Raw genomic sequence first — 22,205 nt, 5'->3', positions numbered from 1 at the left:
ACCACAGACCGATGCTGCCACTAATAACGCACTCAACCAACTCTACAAGGCCATAAGCAAACAAGAAACTGCTCATCCAGAAGTGGCACTCCTAGTGGCCAGGGACTTTAATGCAGGCAAACTTAAATCACTTTTACCAAACTTTTACCAGCATGTCACATGTGCAACCAGAGGGGAAAAAAACTCTAGACCACCTTTGCTCCACACACATGCAAACAAATGCAAACAAAGATCTCCCCCGCACTCCATTTGGCAAATCTGACCATCATTTTATTCTCCTGATTCCTGCTTACAAGCAAAAACTAAAGCAGGAAGTACCAGTGACTCACTCAAAACGGAAGTGGTCAGATGACGTGGATGCTACGCTACAGGACTGTTTTGCTAGCACAGGCTGGAATATGTTCTGGGATTCATCCAATGGCATTGAGAAGTATACCACCTCAGTCATCGGCTTCATAAATAAGTGAGTCGACGACGTCGTCCCCAACCAGAAGCCATGGATTACAGGCAGCATCCGCATCGAGCTAAAGGCTAGAGCTGCCGCTTTCAAGGAGTGAGACACTAATTCGGACGCTTAAAAAAAAAATCACGCTATGCCCTCAGACGATCCATCAAACAAACAAAGTGTCAACACAGGATTAAGATTGAAACCGGCTCTGACGCTCGTCAGATGTGGCAGGGCTTGAAAACTATTACGGACAACGAGCCTACCAGACAAGCTAAATGCCTTTTATGTTTGCTTCGAGGCAAGCAACACCGAAGCATGCATGAGAGCACCAGCTGTTCTGATTGACTGTGTGATAACGCTCTCAGTAGCCGGTGTGAACAAAACCTTTAAACAGGTCAACATTCACAAAGCCGCGGGGTCAGACGGAATACCAGGACGTGTACTCAAAGTATGCGCGGACCAACTGGCAAGTGTCTTCACTGACATTTTCAACCTCTTCCTGACCGGGTCTGTAATACCTACATATTTCAAGCAGACGACCATAGTCCCTATGCCCAAGGAAGCGAAGATAACCTGCCTAAATGATTACCGCCCCGTAGCACTCACGTCGGTAGGAATGAAATGCTTTGAAAGGCTGGTCATGGTTCACATTAACAGCATCCTCCCGGATACCCTAGACCCACTCCAATTCTCATACTGCCCCAACAGATCCACAGATGACGCAATCTCAATCACACTCCATACTGCCCTTTTCCACCTGGACAAAAGGAACACCTATGTGAGAATGCTGTTCATTGACTACAGCTCAGCGTTCAACACCATAGTGCCCACGAAGCTCATCACTAAGCTAAGGACCCTGGGACTAAACACCTCCATCTGCAACTGGATCCTGGACTTCCTAATGGGCCATCCCCAGGTGGTAAGGGTAGGCAACAACACATCTACCACGCTGATCCTCAACACTGGGGCCCCTCAGGGGTGTGTACTCAGTCCCATCCTGTACTCCCTGTTCACCCATGACTGCGTGGCCAACACGAGTCCAACACCATCATTAAGTCTGCTGATGACACAACAGTGGTAGGCCTCATCACTGACAACGATGAGACAGCCTATAGGGAGGAGGTCCGAGAACTTGCAGTGTGATGCCAGGACAACAACCTCACCCTCAATGTGAGCAAGACAAAGGAGATGATCGTGGACTACAGGAAAAGGCAGGCCGAACAGGCCCACATTAACATCGACGGGGCTGTAGTTGAGCGGGTCGAGAGTTTCAAGATCCTTGGTGTCCACATCACCAACAATCTATCATGGTCCAAACACACCAAGACAGTCGTGAAGAGGGCACGACAAAACCTTTTCCCCCTAAGGAGACTGAAAAGATTCGGCATGGGTCCCCAGATCCTCAAAAAATTCTACAGCTGCATCATCGAGAGCATCCTGACCGGTTGCATCACCGCCTGGTATGGCAACTGCTCGGCATCTGACCGTAAGGTGCTACAGAGGGTAGTGCGTACGGCCCAGTACATCACTGGGGCCAAACTTCCTGCAATCCAGGACCTATATAATAGGCAGTGTCAGAAATTGTCAGTGACTCCGGTCACCCAAGTCATAGACTGTTTTCTCTGCTACCGCACAGCAAGCAGTACCGGACCGCCAAGTCTAAGACCAAAAGGCTCCTTAGGAACTTCTACCCTCAAGCCATAAAACTGCTGAACAATTAATCAAATGGCCACCGGACAATTTACATTGATACCACCCCCCCCCCTCATTTGTTTTGTACACTGCTGCTACTTGCTGTTTATTATATATGCATAGTCACTTCACCCCTACCTACATGTACAAATTACCTCAACTAACCTGTACCCCTGCACAGTAACTCGGTACCAGTACTCCCTGTATATAGCCTCGTTATTTTTATGTTACTGTGTTACTTTTTATTATTTTTACATTAGTTTATTTGGTATATATTTTCTTAACTCTTCTTGAACTGCACTGTTGGTTAAGGGCTTGTAAGTAAGTATTTCACGGTAAGGTCCACACGTGTTGTATTCGGCACATGTGACAAATAAAGCTTGATTTGACATGACAGAGTTTAAAAGGGTTAATCAGCAGTTGAAAGACAAACAAAGTGCCCTCCCCGCCACTGTTTCGATAAAAAGCTGAGGGATAGGGATGGAGAAATGTAATCACTCTCAAATTCATAGGCAGAGCTAAGGATGCCAGGACTGATCATCCATGATATCCAAAATTATAGTTTTAACCATGTTTTGAGGTTTTAACCAGTGTTTGTTAATATTTACTTTGTTTACAAGCATTGGACTAAAGCAAGCTTATGTTTTGGGTTCTGATGGGGTATGATAGTTGAATTAAGCACAAGGCATTTCTAACTTATATTCTTCAATAATCAATGGGTACATATAATTCATTTAGTAAAAAAAATGTATGTATCAACTGCTGATTGCCGCTTTAAAGAGTTCCAAAACGAACTGTTTTTATTTATTTTATTTTATTAATTTTTTAAAATTTTATCCCATTTTCTCCCCAATTTTCGTGGTATCCAATCGCTAGTAATTACTATCTTGTCTCATCGCTACAACTCCCGTACGGGCTCGGGAGAGACGAAGGACGAAAGCCATGCGTCCTCCGAAGCACAACCCAACCAAGCCGCACTGCTTCTTTAACACAGCGTGCCTCCAACCCGGAAGCCAGCCGCACCAATGTGTCGGAGGAAACACTGTGTACCTGGCCACCTTGGTTAGCACGCACTGCGCCCGGCCCGCCACAGGAGTCGCTGGAGCGCGATGAGACAAGGATATCCCTACCGGCCAAACCCTCCCTAACCCGGACGACGCTATGCCAATTGTGCGTCGCCCCACGGACCTCCCGGTCACGGCCGGCTGCGACAGAGCCTGGGCGCGAACCCAGAGACTCTGGTGGAGCAGCTAGCACTGCGATGCAGTGCCCTAGACCACTGCGCCACCCGGGAGGCCCTTAAAACGAACTGTTAATGTTAACCTGTTGTTTTTTTCTGTGGTGAAAACACACCAAGCTTCTCGCCCACTCCAAATTTCTGCCAATTTTGAGAATGCTTTGTTTTTCTATAATAAATATTTATTCATGTTTCCCCAAGTTTTACATCATTTCTGTTAAATCTACATTCCATCACCTCTTAAAATAATTGCTGGCGTTCCACCATTTCAGCCCATAGCCTACCGTTGTCGACATTTCAGGCTCTAAACACACTGTCTGTAAAGTGCACATTTGTTAGACTCACGAGGTAGAAGTTCATTTTATTTCCATCAAATGCGTTAGCTCCTTCATATGTGTCAGGTTCGGACGTTGGCTTAGTGCTCGCACAGTCGCATTCCTAAAGGCCGACCTGGCTTTCCTGCAAAGATGATACCAGTTGTGTGGAGAGTATGTCCCAGTGAGGGGCTAAGACAATATACAGATGTAGGATCTTAATTTGAACAGTTTCTCACAACAGGAAATGTGAATTATTATGTGGATTATAATTAAATTGACATTTTTGTAGGGGTTAATGCTTTTTTCATTGGGGCAAATCAAGTCTGAACATTTAAAGTGGAAATTATAAACTTTAGAAGCCGCAGTCTGGCGGACTGATTTCGGTAATTGGGAGGAGAGGCTTAGGCCTATAGCCCCCTGGGTCCGAATGGAGTAGACAGGTTTGCCTGCTCCAAGGCATTAAAGTGTTTTTTTATTATGAAGTTGATTTGAGAAGTATGTAGGCTAGATATCATCGTTTTTTGCAAGTCTGGACCACCTGATTCATCGGAAAATAAAAGCACTGTAGACTACGTTTGCACTTGATTCTGCCTGTCTTCAACTGCAACATTTCTGTCCTTCCAACTGCTACAAGGTCCCTATTTTACCTTTTCACTGCTCAACTGTGCTGCTCATATGATTATGCACAAAGTCATTATCCAAAGGTGATTACCAAGAAAGAAGCAATAACATCACATTAAGAAGTACATTTATCATCCAATCAGTCAGCGTGCTGATAGCTTGATGTACAATATGATTACAAAATGTCCTCGATTGAACCAAACTATCTCTGGCTCACGCCCCTACCCCTATTACTGTATGAGAATGTTGGTGGCTATAACACTATAACACTGAGTCAGTTTTCTATGCAGAGGTTACATTGGCTACATTCTCTGCCTGTATTCTTGTAAGTTAAAAATAATGAGTGTTATGTGAACAAAGAGATAATGGAGATGTTTTGAATCAAATTGTTCTGGGCTGGCCTTCCGCTGTAGTGAACACCTGTTCTTTTAGTGGATGAGAAGTGTGTGTGTGCGTGTGAGAGAGTGTGAGTGTGATACGTCTAGCGTACAATGTGTGTGTGCATGCATGACAGGAATTTACATCAACTGACACGTTGGACCTCTTGTAGGGAGCAAATTCTATTAAGTGACATTTCCATGATCCATAACAGCTCACAAAATCTAATTTAGCTCTAATTTGCTTTTGTCATCATCATTATTATTGCAATACATGTAAATACAGGAACTCCATATGCCTCAGCTAAACCTTTATATGTAAATGAGGCTCACTTTTCTCTGTGGATGATCACTGGAGCAAACCAAACTGAATAGCAGTGTGTGTGTGTGTGTGTGTGTGTGTGTGTGTGTGTGTGTGTGGTGGTGTTGTGTGTTCATTCGGTTTGCTTATTTCAGTTTATATTTCTATTTGGCTGAAACATTGTCTCCAAACCTACATTATGGTACGAAAGATGCTCTACAATTTGCAACGGTGCTCAGTAGAGCAGCACTGTCAACGCACCGAGCGCTGAGAAACAACATATGTCTCAAATCTTCTCATGAAAAACACATTTGTTGTCATGTCATCCCTCCCAGTGAGTCACACAATCAATGAACAGAAACAATCAAGGAAGTCAATTTCATGCCTTTATAACAGTCCCTCTCCTTGCCCCAACCTGGACTCGAACCAGGGACCCTCTGAACACATCAACAACTGCCTCCCATGAAGCATCGTTACCTATCGCTCCACAAAATCCAACAAACAAATACTTCAAGGTCTCAGAGCGAGTGACGTCGCCGATTGAAATAATAGCACACACCGCTAACTAGCCTGCCATTTCACACCGGTGTTGTGTCTCTGGCTATGCCGGATTAAGTGATATGACATGCAATTCTATAAAATCATTTCTCTGTAATTCATATCACCTGATTAAGCTAATCAGGTGAATGTAATTAACTAGAAAGTTGGGGCACCACAAAAGAATGTTTATAGAGCTGTTATCTTCCGAATAAACTCTTAAAGACCTAGTAATCTTTTACATCAATAGCGCGTGGTGATTTTATGCTTGTGTGCGGCTGCTCGGCCATGGAAACCCACTTCATTAAGCTCCCGACGAACAGTTATTGTGCTGACGTTGTTTCCAGAGGCAGTTTGGAACCCGGTAGTGAGTGTTGCAAACGAGGACAGACGATTTTTACATACTACGCGCTTCAGTGCTCGACGGTCCCGTTCTGTGAGCTTGTATGGCCTACCACTTCGTGGCTGAGCCGTTGTTACTCCTAAACGTTTCCACTTCAGAATAACAGCGCTTACAGTTGATCGGGGCAGCTCTAGCAGGGCAGACATTTGATGAACTGACTTGTTGGAAAGGTGGCATCCTCTGACGTTAAAAGTCACTGAGCTCTTCAGTAAAGCCATTCTACTGCCAATGTTTGTCTTTGGAGATTGCATGGCTGTGTGCTCAATTTTATACACCTATCAGAATTGGGTGCGTCTGAAAACGCCAATAATTAATTTGAAGGGGTGTCCACATACTTTTGTATGTATATATATATGACATGATAACATGTCTTGAGATGTTACTTTAATATAGCCACAATTTTCCTGCCTCATGATGCCATCTATTTTGTGAAATGCACCAGTCCCTCCTGCAGCAAAGCACCCCCACAACATGATGCTGACACCCATGCTTCACGGTTGGGATGGTGTTCTTCGGCTTGCAAGCCTCCCCCTTTTTCCTCCAAACATAACAATGGTGAGTATGGCCAAACAGTTCTATTTTTGTTTCATCAGACCAGAGGACATTTCTCCAAAAAGTATGATCTTTGTCCCCATGTGCAATTGCAAACCGTAGTCTGGCTTTTTTATGGCGGTTTTGGAGCAGTGGCTTCTTCCTTGCTGAGCGGCCTTTCAGGTTATGTCGATATAGGACTCGTTTTACTGTGGATATAGATACATTTGTACCTGTTTCCTCCAGCATCTTCACAAGGTCCTTTGCTGTTGTTCTGCGATTGATTTGCACTTTTCGCACCAAAGTACGTTCATCTCTAGGAGATAGAATGCATCTCCTTCCTGAGCGGTATGACGGCTGCGTGGTCCCATGGTGTTTATACTTGCGTACTATTGTTTGTACAGATGAACGTAGTACCTTCAGGCATTTGGAAATTGCTCCCAGGGATTAACCAGACTTGTGGAGGTCTAAAAAAAAAAATCTGAGGTCTTGGCTGATTTCTTTTGATTTTCCCATGATGTCAAGCAAAGAGGCACCTCCAATTGATTCAAATTATGTAAATTAGCCTATCAGAAGCTTCTAAAGCCATGACATCATTTTCTGGAATTTTCCAAGCTGTTTAAAGGCACAGTCAACTTCATGTATGTAAACTGCTGACCCACTGGAATTGTGATACAGTGAATTATAGGTAAAATAATCTGTCTGTAAACAATTGTTGGAAAAATTACTTGTGTCATGCATAAAGTAGATGTCCTAACCGACTTGCCAAAACTATAGTTTGTTAACAAGAAATTTGTGGAGTGGTTGAAAAACAAGTTTTAATGACTCCAACCTAAGTGTATGTAAACTTCTGACTTCAACTGTATGTTAGGCTTTGGTTGACATTTGAAAAAGCAAGAAATGGTAGTTATGCTGAGCTCATAAAAATGTACCTCTTCAATTTCTCTCTCCAAATGACTTTAGGAGCGTCAACTGTCCAAGCCACCCAAGAGGATCAGTCTGATTCTCTGTCCTTGAGTCGGAAAGGGACCAGCTTGAGGTAGGCTATACTTTCAAAAACGGTTGAAAAGTACATATCCTCTTCATAACACTGCAATAATCCATCAAATGTTCTCACAGGTGGCTTGCGTCGGACTGGAGGAACAGGGGCAGGTAAGTCCAGGCCCTGGACTAGAAGACACTAGTGAGGTTCTCATCACTAGTGTCTAACAGGGACAGGTAAGGCAAGCTGCTCTCTGTGGCCGGATGGAGGACCTGCGGGGGGTCATTCTTCCGTCACACTCCTGGTTAGACAATTTTACAATTGATCATGCTCAAGCTCTTTTGCAGGTGCAGCATCCAGAAGTAGGAGGCCTCCTCACGGTGGGAGGCATCGCCATACTGTCAGCAGTACCCAACACTGGCCAAGGGGTTTGTCCAGATAGTCAACCTCAAGGAAAACCACTGGGTCACGGTAAATAACCTTCGCTGCCAGGTAGGTACTGTTAAGGTGTATGACTCCAGTGGTCATGACACCACCCAAGAGTTTCTCCCACAACTCACCTCTCTCTTATCTTTTCCAGGGACCTCTCTGACTGTGGAGTGGCCGGCAGTCCAGCAGCAGAAAGGGGGCACAGATTGTGGGCTGTTTTCTATTGCAAACAGTCTTACTCTCTGCAGAGATGAGGAACCCTCCATTGCACGATACCATCAGAAATCCATTTCCCAGTGCCGATTCCAGTCCCCGTCCTGGGTCCAGGCCTCCCAAGGTCAGCGACCACTGCTTCTGTCGGAAATACGTGAGAGAAGGTAAGGAGGTGGCCCGATGCAGGAGATGCGGAAAGCATTTTCATGTGTGTTGTTTGTCTCATGTCGTCAATGTGTGTGAATTTGTCTGTCCATCGTCCGTCATCTGTTTTGTCTGATGTTTTCCCCACACTTGTTTTCACTAATTGGCCGGCTCCCCACCTCAAAACGATAGGTATTTTACTACATTGCATCTTGTTGTATATTGTATGTTATTGTAAATAACCTTAATAACCTGTTGTAATATTGTTTAAAATGTGTATAAAGATGCGTTTTCTTGCAGACATTGGCTGTGAAGTTGGTAAGTTGTTTGGTAAGTATATAGCATATGTAATCTGTCTTGTATTCAAAGTAATGTTTACTTATTTTTCCATTTGTTTGCTGGTAAATATTTGAAACTTGCTCAAATTGGCTGTAAATGTATACATTTGCATATTAAATGTATTCATTGCAAGTAACATTTTCAATTGACTGAAATGGACAGTTCAATTGCCTAGTTATTTACTGGTCCTTAAAACCCCTTCTCCCTAACCATTAATCTTTCGTGTCCAATTCCAAATCAAATTTTAGGCCAGGGTTGGTATGGAATTGGACATTGGTTTCTAGTTAGTGTTTGCATATCTGGAGGTTCTAGATTTGTGTATGTAATATGGCAGAAGTCTCCCAGAGTCCATTACACAGCAGGGTTGAGTCATCACCATATTGCTACACCTATCCCAGCCCCATCAGGTCAAACACTACAAAGATAGAGTAGGGAGTTAAAGGCCTTAATTATAAACAAAATACTGCTCTCGGCCTTGACGTGGTGAGAGGGCTTCCAACTCAACCAGGCCCATGTTATTGAACCCATGACTGAAACTGGCTGCCTGTCGAGGACAAGTGACAGGAAGAACTAGCCGCAGCATCTCTTGATTCCGCCTCTTTCCTCTCTCTTCATCCTTTAACTCTTTCTCTCCTCTCCCTCCTGACGAAATTCTGCATCTAGTGACTTCTGATTGCCCAACAATCTGCACACTCATCCCATCCCATCCTCCATCTCATTACATCATTTTTATTTAACCTGTATTTATCTAAAGCTACTGTTATTGTCATGTTGTCATTATTTGCTAACAAAGTTTGCTATGCACGCTCACAGGGCCCTACGAACACTGACACTCCAACGCATACAAACACTCACTCCATCATTTGCTCACACACACATACAGTAATATGCACATACAGTGCATTCAGAAAGTATTCAGACCCCTTTACTTTTTCCACAAGTTACAGCCTTATTCTAAAATTAAAATAAATAAAAAGGTCCTCATTAATCTACACACAATACTCAATAATGACAAAGTGAAAACAGGTTTTTAGAATTTTTTGCACATTTACTACAAATAAAAAATACGGGATAATCTCTTGAAATAGTTGAACACGTTATTTTTATTATTTTTATTTAGCCTTTATTTAAATAGGCAAGACAGTTAAGAACAAATTCTTATTTACAATGACAGCCTACACCGGCCAAACCCGGACGACGCTGGGCCAATTGTGCTACGCCCTATGGGACTCCCAATCACTCCCAGTGATCCAGCCTGGATACCAACCAGGGACTGTAGTGACACCTCTAGCACTGAGATACAGTGCCTTAGACCGCTGCGCAACTCGGGAGCGCAGCGGTTATTACTCCAACCTGGTGAAAGTGACAAACTGACTGAAGTTTTCATTTTCACCAAAAACAACCTTATATCGAAGAAAAACCTTTGATTTAACGGACTGCACATGCGCAGTTCGGCGAGAGACGACCGTTAGACCCGATGATGTGTTTCTATGCATGAGCTTAGTTAGCCAACATCGCCATGACATCGCTTACAAGTGTGATCGGGGATTTCTATTGGAGAAACAGTTTCTGCATATCTTAATACTGTACTGTCTTTGATTAAACTGTTATTGTTCCTGTGGTATAACACTAAGCAACATTTTATTGGCGCGATGTTAAATAATCATTTGGTAATTGCATTTGAATTGCATAACAGTGAGTTGAGAGTTTTTAAAACTACTCTACACTACTTTATTCAACTTGTGTGATAACTCAATTATTAAGCAATTCAAAAGCCATTTCTAAAGTCCTACATAACAACAATGTTGCTATTGTAGAAATCATAAAGTTACTACATCATGAACTTGATGTCAAGTGTTACTGTATCAGCTTACATGTATGTCTCACTCATTATGATATATTTCTTAGTCATTTTGAAAATGCAAAACTGTTCTACTCTAATTTTGAGATGAGTCAATTTATTGCCTAGATCTAGCTTAATTCCTGAAAGTGTAATTTATCGCATTTTTTCAGGCCTAAACATTTGTCTTGTTTGCTTTACATTTGTAGCATTGCTTTCAACTCTTTTGATTGATAAATGTTAAAGGTAGACTCAGCAATATGACGTAGATTCACTAAGTAAACAGCATAGTGTGTCAATTTCTGCAACACCCAAGAGCGTTGAAGCGCTGTTTTTGGTCCCGTGGCTCAAGCAAATCTGTGCACATGCACAGTGTGATTGTGTGAGAGTGAAGTCTTGCATCTCACTCATCTCAATATTTGGTGCTGTTCGTAAAATGTTCTCCAATCATTAAGTATTTAATTCTAGGATATATATATATATATACAGTACACACACATACTGAACAAAAATATAACGCAAGATGTAAAGTGTTGGTCCCATGAGATTAAATAAAATATCTCAGAAACATTCCATATGCACAAAAAGCATATTCTCAACAACAACAAAAATCTCAGAAATGTGTTTACATACCTGTTAGTGAGGATTTATCCTTTGCCAAGATAATCCATCCAAGAAGCTGATTAAACAGCATGATCATTACACAAGTGCACGTTATGCTGGGGACAATAAAAGACCACTCTAAAATGTTCAGTTTTGTCATACAACACAATGCCACAGAAGTCTCAAGTTTTGAGGGAGTGTGCAATTGGCATTCTGACTAATTAGTTAATAGTTAATTTATCTACCATGAGCCGCCTCCAATGCCATTTTAGAGAATTTGGCAGTACGTACAACCGGCCTCACAACCGCAGGCCACGTGTAACCACGCCAGCCCAGGACCTCCTCATCCGGCTTCTTCATCGTCTGAGACCAGCCACCGGGACAGCTGATGAAACTGAGGAGTATTTCTGTTTCTAATAATGCCCTTTTCTGGGTAAAAACGTATTCTGATTGGCTGGGCCTGGATCCCAAGTGGGTGAGCCTATGCTCCACCAGGTCCACTGATGGCAGCGCCACTGCCCAGTCATGTGAAATCCATAGATTAAGGCCTAATGAATTGATTTCAAATGACTGATTTCCTTATATGAACTGTAACTCTGTAAAATCGTTGAAAATATTGCATGTTGAATTTATATTTTTGTTTAGTATGAAGTCCAGGCACCACACCCTCATAGGGTAATTTGGCTGATAAATGCTGATATTTGCATATAGCACAAATCCCTGTTTTCTGGACACTGGATGTCAGCCTAAATATTTTGGTTTCATTTTGTTAAGACTTTCCTGGACTGGACCTTCATCCTTCTATCTGTAAAATACTAAAGACATGTACGTAAAATGCATTTTTGGCCGTCTATAAGCTGTCTTTTGCTGTTTTAAAGTTAATTTCCTGCAATTCTACACATTTTACTATCTCATATGCCGACTTGGGATAGACTGACTAGATCTGATCTCGTTACAGTAGTGCAGCCTCGTGCTACAATGTGCGTCTTGTCACCATGGAGACACCCCGACTCAAATGACTAGGGAACTTAACTGTGGATTTTAGCTAGCAGACTTTGGCATTTGCCAGTTAGCTAGCAAACATTGAAACTCACGGATGAAGAATTATTTCGAGAATTTGCTCTGTTTTGGAACACTCCCGTGGCCAGCGTGCCGACAATCTTTGACTGTAAAGCCAACACTGGACTGATGGCTAGACACATGCATGCCGAGGTTAAATAAAATGACGTTAGCCAGCTAACGTTACTGTAGCCAGCTATTGGAAGTGGTCACATGCCAGTCCAGAATGTTATCTAGCTAGCTAACATTAGTGGTTGACAAGGGAAAGAAGATATCCTACCTGAAACATGTTTAAGAACGAATATCAGGTAAATCTTAGTTTAACAAATCTTCAATGTACAACATAGCCTGACCGTTACCTCTCAAACACTCACTGTCTGTGTCATGAAAACGAATGGCATTTTCTTCAAAGGGTGGAGCTGCTGTAGAGATCTTCAGTGCACAAGGCAAAGATCCTGTTGCAAAATGGAAACTTTGTGGAGGAAAATCAGCTATAAATAAAGTGAGTTGCATATTGAGCCAGACATATTGCATGATTTTTCACATTCAATTGTAGGTCGGAAAAAATAGCACCCTCCCCTCTCTGTGCTTCTTCCTGTTCTCTGAATGTCTCCCTGCCTGTCTGCGCCTTAGGTTATACGTTATAAAAGCCAAGCCGATTTAGGCTGTATTGCAAATTAGTGCCTGTCAAATGTGTTCCCCTGAATCAACACTAAGTGTTAATTACTATTACAGGGCACCAGACTAACATTTTACACTTTTAAGGTTGGTGGCACCAGCCCATGATTTGGTCAGACCCAAATCCTGATCACACCCAAATCATGAGTAATCATCTTATGAAGTCATTCATATGTTTTACTAATATTAAGAAGTATAATAAATAGACTACTGAGGTAGGCCTATTCATAAAATAAGTTGTTTCATCTAACACGTCCAAGCAGGAATGCATAATTCAAGATGTTTTTATGTGCTAACTAATTCCAGTCATTGTCATGAATTTTGGGTTGACAATGAAACTATAGTTGTTATTTTACTGTCAAAATAGGACTCCAGAATTTTTATTTTTTGTTCGTCATAGATGAATTACATACATCGTTATGTGCACTAACTAATATCATAGGCGTATTAATTTGCAATTCAACACTATGCTATTACCCATGGGACATACAGTGCATTCGGAAAGTATTCAGACCCATTTACTTTTTCCACATTTTGTTACATTACAACCTTATTCTAAAAAGGATTAAATACACAATAGCCCATAATGACAAAGCGAAAACATAAAAAACAGATACCTTATTAAGTATTCAGACCCTTTGCTATGAGACTCGAAATTGAGCTCAGGTACATTCTGTTACCATTGATCATCCTTGAGATGTTTCTACAACTTGATTGGAGTCCACCTGTGGTAAATTCCATTGATTGGACATGATTTGGAAAGGCACACACCTGCCTACATAAGGTCCCACAGTTGACAGTGCATGTCAGAGCAAAAACCAAGGCATGAGGTCGAAGGAATTGTCCGTAGAACTCCGATACAGGATTGTGTCGAGGCACAGATCTGGGGAAGAGTAAAAAAAAATTGAAGGTCCCCAAGAACACAGTGGCCTCCATCATTCTTAAATGGGAGAAGTTTGGTTATTTCTAGAGCTCGCCGCCTGGTCAATCGGGGGAGATGGCCCTTGGTCAGGGAGGTGACAAAAAACCCAATGGTCACTCTGACAGAGCTCCAGAGATCCTCTGTGGAGATGGGACAATCTTCCAGAATGACAACCATCTCTGCAGCACTCCACCAATCAGGCCTTTATGGTAGAGTAGCCAGACGGAAGCCACTCCTCAGTAAAAGGCACATGACAGCCAGCTTGGAAATTGCCAAAAGACACCTAAAGACTCTCAGACCATGAGAAACAAGATTCTCTGGTCTGATGAAACCAAGATTAAACTCTTTGGCCTGAATGCCAAGCGTCACGTCTGGAGGAAACCTGCCACCATCCCTACCGTGAAGCATGGTGGTGGCAGCATCATGCTGTGGGGATGTTTTTCAGTGGCAGGGACTGGGAGACTAGTCAGGATTGAGGGAAAGATAAACAGAGCAAAGTACAGAGAGATACTTGATGAAAACCTGCTCCAGAGCACTCAGGACCTCAGACTGGGGAAAATATTTACCTTCCAACAGGAGGACGACCCTAAGCACACAGCCAAGACTTTGCAGGAGTGGCTTCGGGACAAGTCTCTGAATGTCCTTGAGTGGCCCAGCCATAGCCCGGACTTGAACCCGATCTAACCTCTCTGGAGAGACCTGAAAATATCTGTGCAGCGATGCTCCCCATCCAACCTGACAGAGCTTGTGAGGATCTGCAGAGAAGAATGTGAGAAACCCCAAATACAGGTGTGCTAAGATTGTAGCATCATACCCAAGAAGACTTGAGACTCTAATCACTGCCAAAGGTGCTTCAACAAAGTACTGAGTAAAGTGTCTGAAATCTTATGTAAATGTGATATTTCAGCTTTTTATATTTAATAACTTTGCTAAAATATATCAAAACCTATTTTTGCTTTATCATTATGGGGTATTGTGTGTAGATTGATGAGGGAAAAAAACTATTTCATCCATTTTAGAATAAGGCTGTAACGTAACAAAATGTGGAAAACATCAAGGGTTCTGAATACTTTCCGAATGCACGGTATAGGCCTATGCCCGCGCAATGGCATGTGCAAAAAATGGTCCAGCCAATCTGGCATTTGCCAGATTTGCCAGATGGCCAATCTGCCACTGCTGATATGAATAACCTGATCATCATAATCTAGCACTTTTGCATTGCTCTGCTCTAGGAGTTTGACAAAGAGGTCAAGAGCTTTGTGTACAGTCTGGAGGGGAGCAGCCAAGCTATTCAAATGCAGATGCCAAAGGATGGAAAAATGGCTCGTAAGTCTCAACCATATACTGTTTGAACGAGACCTAAGAATATTGTACCCAACTACTCCTATTGAAAAAACGAACTATTACTAATTTACTCTAGGTTGAATAATGTTTGTTTGTTTGATTGTCATTCCAGTTGGACTGGTACAGAGATTCTTGGTCCTCCAGCTGAATGTTTCCCAATGTAAAGACTTCTCTACAGAGCTTGTGTAAGTAGCCTACCAGACCAGTATCCTCTTATTTTCACTTACTTCATTGCCTTGCTTCATACCAGAAAAACCACTGTAATCACACATCTTTAACACTGAAGCTGTCTGTCAGCCATAATCTAACTGCCCCTGGTCACATGTATTCTCCCTCCTCCCAAGATGAGTTGATCATCTATATCCAGCCACTAATTCCTCAGGAAAACAGAGTGACAGTTTTATTGGTTCCAAAAGACATCCATTACCTTTTAATGTAGACATACGCACGCATGCACACAGACTCTCTCACTCACTCACTCACTCACTCACTCACTCACTCACTCACTCACTCACTCACTCACTCACTCACTCACACACTCTCTCTCTCTCTCTCTCTCTCTCTCTCTCTCTCTCTCTCTCTCTCTCTCTCTCTCTCTCTCTCTCTCTCTCTCTCTCTCTCTCTCTCTCTCTCTCTCTCTCTCTCTCTCTCTCTCTCTCTCTCTCTCTCTCTCTCTCTCTCTCTCTCTCTCTCTCTCTCTCATTATAATGACAGTGAGTTAGTATTGGATAATTCTGTAATCTTTTGTCTACTGAAACTTCATTAAGTTAAGAATAAAAGCCCACAGTGATGGTGTGTCTGAACTGAAGCAATGTGTTTGATAGGACCTGACCATTTTAATGAAGGGACTGACGAGATTTATCTCTGTGACACATTATACTGTGTCACGCTGGGCAGGCACAGGACCTTTATAGTGTGACCCATTAGGAAACTCTGTTCTGCAGGCAGTAGTATATGTAATTACAGTAGCAGATCATCATGTTGAAGGTCGGGTTAGCTTTACACAAAAGGATTACACATTGTTCACAGAGTAGCAACCATATGCACACACATCTAAATGCACGCACATGCACACACACTTTAATTAATTCATTCACACATTCTCACACACACACACACAAACTTAAATCAGTGTGCTTAGTACACAGTAAAGGAGAGATGGCATACACTCTAAACTCTATGTGTAATCCTGTCATCCGAAGAAGAATTTCCATAATCAGAATTGCTCAAATCAACACTTCCGATGAGGTGGATATTAAAAAGTTATTATAAACAAAAGTAATCAGGTGTTAAATTATCTAGAGTGATTCAATTCAAATGTTCTTTTTAATTCAGCAACCTTTTTCTATTTGAGATAGACAATAACACATTTGTAGAATTGGCTTTTAGCAAGAAGATAATCCATTGTGCTGCAAAACTAATTTCCAGATTAGAAAACAGGCGCTGGCAGTTGATCATATTCAAAGCCCTGGCTTGATTTGTAGTCACAATAATGAAGAGGGTGAAGTAAGTGAAGCAACGGTCTTGGCTGCACACTTTCTTTGCTGGTAACTTGCAGTTCATTCGGTTGAAATGGAAACTTAATCAGTTTGGGACTTTCGGTCTGCCAAATGTGTTCTTCAAACACTTTTGTGAATTGTTCTAAATTGAGTAAATATAGGCCTTAATGTATTACCGGTATATATAGGCCCTATAATGGGCCGAGAATAGGCCCTATATCATTCGACAGAGCAGACTTGTTGGTCCCGCTGCAGTGAAAACATTGATGTGATGTTGATGAATTTCATGCATCATCTTTCTGTGTAGTGTTTGTTATTCTGAAGCACTAATTAATAAAGATGCAATAATGGAAAAACGCAGCGTTTCGATTGTGTCCTGGTCACCGGTACCGTGTAATTATGTAAAACTCCAGGCTGGAGAAAATGCAATCCATTAGAGACATTGGTCATGGTTACTCGCTAGTGTTAATGAAGCTATCGTTCAGATGGAGGAGGGGGCTGTGTGGAAAATGGGCCAGAAGAGCTACTTTAGGCTTTCAGTTTGCTTCTTTCCCTCTATTTCATAAGGTCCTCCTCTCCTACTTTCTCTCTCTCAAACTCCCTCCCTCCCTCCCCTTCCCCCCCTCCCTCCCTGCAGATGATGAAGATACACTACATGACCAAAAGTATGTGAACATCTCATTCCAAAATCATGGCGTTTAATAGGGAGTTGGTCACCTCTTTGCTGCTATAACAGCCTCCTCTTCTGGGAAGGCTTTCCCCTAGATGTTGGAACATTGCTGCGGGACTTGCTTCCATTCAGCCACAAGAGCATTAGTGAGGTCGGGCACTGATGTTGGGGTGATTAGGCCTGGCTTACAGTCGGCGTTCCAATTCACCCCAAAGGTGTTAGATAGGGTTGAGGTCAGGATTCTGTGCAGGCCAGTCAAGTTCTTCCACACCAATCTCGACAAACCATTTATGTATGGACCTCGCTTTGTGCACGGGACACTGTCCACCAAATTTACAGTTGGCACTATGCATTGGGGCAGGTAGCGTTCTCCTGGTATCCGCTAAACCGATATTCATCCGTCGGGACTGTCAGATGGTGAAGCGTGATTCATCATTCCAGAGAAGACATTTCCACTGCTCCAGTGTCCAATGGCGGCGAGCTTAATACCACTCCAGCTAACGCTTGGAATTCCTCATGGTGATCTTAGGCTTGTGTACGGCTGCTTGGCCATGGAAACCCACTTCATGAAGCTCCCGACGAACAGTTCTTGTGCTGACGTTGCTTCCAAAGACAGTTTGGAACTTGGTAGTGAGTGTTGCAACCGAGGACAGACGATTTCTACGCTCTACGCTCTTCAGCACTTAACGGGCCCATTCTGTGAGCTTGTGTGGCCTATCACTTCGCGGCTGAGCCGTTGTTGCTTCTAGACGTTTCCACTTCACAATAACAGCACTTACAGTTGACCGGGATAGCTCTAGTAGGGCAGAAATTGAACAAACTGACTTGTTGCAAAGGTGGCATCCTATGATGGTGCCACGTTGAAAGTCACTGAGCTCTGCAGTAAGGCCATTCTACTGCCAATGTTTGTTCATGGAGATTGCCTGGCTGTGTGCTCAAATGTATACACCTGTCAGCAATGGGTGTGGCTGAAATAGCCAACTCCGCTAATTTGAATGGGTGTCCACATACTTTTGTATATATAGTGTAGATGAATAATAGCATAGTACGTTATGATTGCATGCAGAACTGAACACAGTAACAGTAATTGGTGCTCACCAGTGTAGTACCCTGACATTGGGCGAGGTGAGGAGATGAGATGGTTAATCATATCTGCTAGGTGGAGAAGAGGTAACAAGTGAAAGGAGTAGAGGTAACAGGTGAACACTGTTCCAAAGCCCATTACAGAGGAAAGACATGCTGGGAGACATTTGGGAGGATGTCCCAAATGGCACCCTGTTCCCTATATAGTTCACTACTTTTGACCGGAGTCCTATGGGCCCTAGTCAAAAGTAGTGCACTATAAAGGGAATAGGGTACCATTTGGGACCCTGAGAGAGGCTGTTTAGCATCAGGACAGCCATGTTGATAGGCCTTGTCTTAATTTGTGTCTGTGTGAATAGAGGTTAAACACACCATCTCAGCTGTAAGTAGAATAAGGTCTTAATACTGTAACGCTCTCGTAGGCCAGATAGCTTGATCAGTTGTTAACGCGTGTGTGTGTGTGTGTGTGTGTGTGTGTGTGTGTGTGTGTGTGTGTGTGTGTGTGTGTGTGTGTGTGTGTGTGTGTGTGTGTGTGTGTGTGTGTGTGTGTGTGTGTGTGTGTGTGTGTGTGTGTGTGTGTGTGTGTGTGTGTGTGTGTGTGTTGAGGACGGAGGAGAACCCAAGCCATGTGCCATATTCTTACGTGTTTTTGCTTAGAATCATTTCACGAGTAGGGTTGCAAAACTACCAGTAATTTACCAAAGTTACTGGAATCTTCAGTAATTTCTTCTGTATTTTCGGTTTAATTTTCAATATTTTGGTCCATATTGTCCATGAGTTTTTGGTAGATAGACCATATAGTTTAACAGAAAATAGCCTTATTAATAAGGTTGATGTTCGTGTTCCCTTCGTAAATCTAATTAGCATAATAAAAAAATCCCCATAAAAATGTGTCAGTTTAAACTAGAGATATCAGTTGGATGCGTCTCAATCCACCGCATCCGCCTATGTAACACTTCCGAAAATCGGTCTTCTCACAAAATCGTCTGAACGGTTTGGCCTAGATAAACTTTTATTATGACCCCTCTATGGAGAGATGAGACTCTCAAGAACACAATGGTTTTCTCCGTGTTGCTCTACGACCCCCACACGTGTCTTGGGACTAGTCTGAAGTTGGTACAGCCGATCTGCCAACTTCTGTCTGTCAGTTTGAACTACACTCTAATGTGACCCCTCTGTGTTAAGGTGAAACTCACGAACACGTACATGCCGGTTGTTTTGTTCTAGGACGCCCACAGGCCTCACAAGTCTCGTCTGAATATCCCCAATGTACCAGTTGTCAATGTACCAGTTGGAAAAAATGTGGTTAGACAGTATATATTTAGTGACCGAAAAAATTAACAAATGTTTCCTGATCCACAAAGAAAAATCAGATTCATTTTTGATACTTCAAGGGGTCTTAAAATTCTAAATCAAATAGAAGAATTATCCTAGGTATGACCGTCTTTAAAAAAAAAAAATGCATATAGCGTATGTCACGCCCTGATCTGTTTCACCTGTCCTTGTGCTTGTCTCCACCCCCTCCAGGTGTCGCTTATTATCCCCGGTGTATTTATCCCTGTGTTTCCTGTCTCTCTGTGCCAGTTCGTCTTGTTTGTCAAGTCAACCACCGGTTTTGTGTCTCAGCTCCTGCTTTTCCCAGTCTCCCTTTTCTTGCCCTCCTGGTTTTGACCCTTGCCTGTCCTGACTCTGAGCCCGCCTGCCTGACCCTTGCCTGTCCTGACTCTGAGCCCGCCTGCCTGACCCTTGCCTGTCCTGACTCTGAGCCCGCCTGCCTGACCACGCTGCCTGCCCCTGACCTCGATCTTGTACCGCTTGGACTCTGACCTGGTTTATGAACTCTCGCCTGTACCCGATCTGCCTTTTGCCTACCCCTTTTGCTATCATATATATCGGAGCTCAACCATCTGCCTCCTATGTCTGCATTTGGGTCTCGCCTTGTGCCCTTATAGCTTAGGAGTACCTCCCCAGCTTTGTCATTAAATGTTTTATTTTAAAATCATATTATTTAATTATTTAATATATTTTACATGTGATAAGGCCACACAGAGGGACAGGAATAAGCACAGACACCTGTGATAATCTGAAGTACCAAAAAAATGCCATTAGATATCATCTTGTAAAATTCCCCCAAAACCTTGAAAGCTACAAAAGTTCTAGTAGTTTACTGGTAACATTTGCAACCCTAATCATGAGTAACATGCTTACTTGCACACACACATAACTCAAAATGGTTTAAGTATACAACAGTTTTTCATCAATCTCTGTGCCTCAGATCACACAGTCCTCAACTTGTGACAAATCCGAACTTGAGTTGGCTCAAGCTGCCGAAAGCTCTCTGTACCCAAAGTAGCAAATGTTTCATTGTTCGCATTGTTCAACTGAAGGTTGTGTCAGTTTCGTATCAATGATGCATGTATACTTAATTCAGAATAACCATATAACCTTGAGACGGAGAGAAATGATTTGTCCTCTGCCTTTGAGCCATTTGGCTTTTAGCCCCCGGTGATATTATGCCACTATGATTACCAAACTGTAGACGGAATTACCATGCTATTTATTTTGTACTATGCTATTTATTTTGTACTATGCCCTTGCATCTAAGATGTAACTTACTCTTGCATGTATCCAGAAGAATTTGGTGTCACATTTGTTACTTTTACCACCACCAGCCAAGTGAATTTACCAGAAATTGTGGGTCAACAGTGTAATTTTTTTATTTTTTTACACCTATATGATGAAATCCTGTGTATCTGTGTGTGTCTTTGCAGAGAATGCACGCAACATACAATGAATGCCGTAAAAGATAGGCCAATATACAAAATGTTATTATAATGACACTTTGTTTGATGTCTTAATAACACACCCTCGGGGGCTTTAAGCTAGCTGTAACATTACATTTTCACCCCTCAACACATCTTCATTCCTCACACAAATTGAATTCTGTTTTAGGGGTGGGGATCGGTAGATAGGTGCTATAATTCAGTGGAGGTGGTGAAAGTGAATTAGCATGTAAATTGATTAATTCCCTCTTCTCTTCTACCCTCCACCTCTAACAATGAAGGGGATGCATCTTATCACGCTGACACAAGACAATAGATTATGCTCCTGAAAGCTGTGTGAGTGGAAAAATAGGCCAGCTCTCCCTCACTGTTAATAGGCCAGCTCTCCCTCACAACAATGGCTTTGGTTAACAGCTGAGGGACGGGCCTGGAGAAATGTTATTTGTTAATGAGCTATTGATGCAAGGACCATCCAATATATCAAAATTATAGTTGTAAGCATATATTGAGACTACAGTTTTGTGTACATTTACAATGTTTACAAATATTGGAGAAAAATAAGCTTATATTTTAGGTTCTGATGGGGTACGACAGTTGAACTAAGCTCATGAGGCATTTAATAATTTTATTCTTCAAGAATCAATGAGTATATATCATCAATGTATATGTCCAAAAATGGATGTAGCAACTGCAGGTTTGTTCCTTTAAAAGATCAATCTTATTTTTCTTATTAAAACCATAACGTTTCATTTCACATTTTAGTCATATAGCAGATGCTCTTATCCAGAGCGACTTACAGGAGCAATTAGGGTTACCGTGCATTCAGAAAGTATTCAGACCCGTTGACATTTTCCACATTTTGTTGCGTTACCGCCTTATTCGTGTAACGATTGTCGTCTGGAGAAGGAGAGGAGGACCAAGGTGCAACGTGGTAAGTGGTCATATTTTTTTTTATAAAATACGAAAACACTTGACAAACAACAAAAACAACAAACGAACAGTCCTGAAAGGTGAAACAAAACACTAAACAGGAAACAAACATCCACAAACAAAAGTGGGAAAACAGGCTACCTAAATATGGCTCCCAATCAGAGACAACGATAGACAGCTGCCTCTGATTGGGAACCACACCAGGCCAAACACACAGAAACAG

General features: G+C 42.4%; 1 protein-coding gene across 1 annotated transcript in view; it reads left to right on the top strand.

Moving 5' to 3' along the window:
- Positions 1–12,043: 12,043 nt before the first annotated feature.
- The window catches only part of cfap20dc (CFAP20 domain containing), a 69,040-nt gene continuing 58,878 nt past the window's right edge, over positions 12,044–22,205 (top strand). Inside the window, exons 1-4 of the mRNA XM_071381209.1 lie at positions 12,044–12,381; positions 12,486–12,575; positions 14,906–14,999; positions 15,130–15,202. Coding sequence (XP_071237310.1) covers positions 12,361–12,381; positions 12,486–12,575; positions 14,906–14,999; positions 15,130–15,202 — 278 coding nt within the window. The 5' untranslated portion in view covers positions 12,044–12,360. The remainder of the gene's footprint in view (positions 12,382–12,485; positions 12,576–14,905; positions 15,000–15,129; positions 15,203–22,205) is intronic.

The sequence above is a fragment of the Salvelinus alpinus genome, chromosome 2, assembly GCF_045679555.1.
Source record: "Salvelinus alpinus chromosome 2, SLU_Salpinus.1, whole genome shotgun sequence".
NCBI classification, from domain to species: Eukaryota; Metazoa; Chordata; class Actinopteri; order Salmoniformes; family Salmonidae; genus Salvelinus; species Salvelinus alpinus.
The sequence above is the reverse complement of the archived record's forward strand: the minus strand, read 5'-3'. Positions and strand labels throughout refer to the sequence as shown.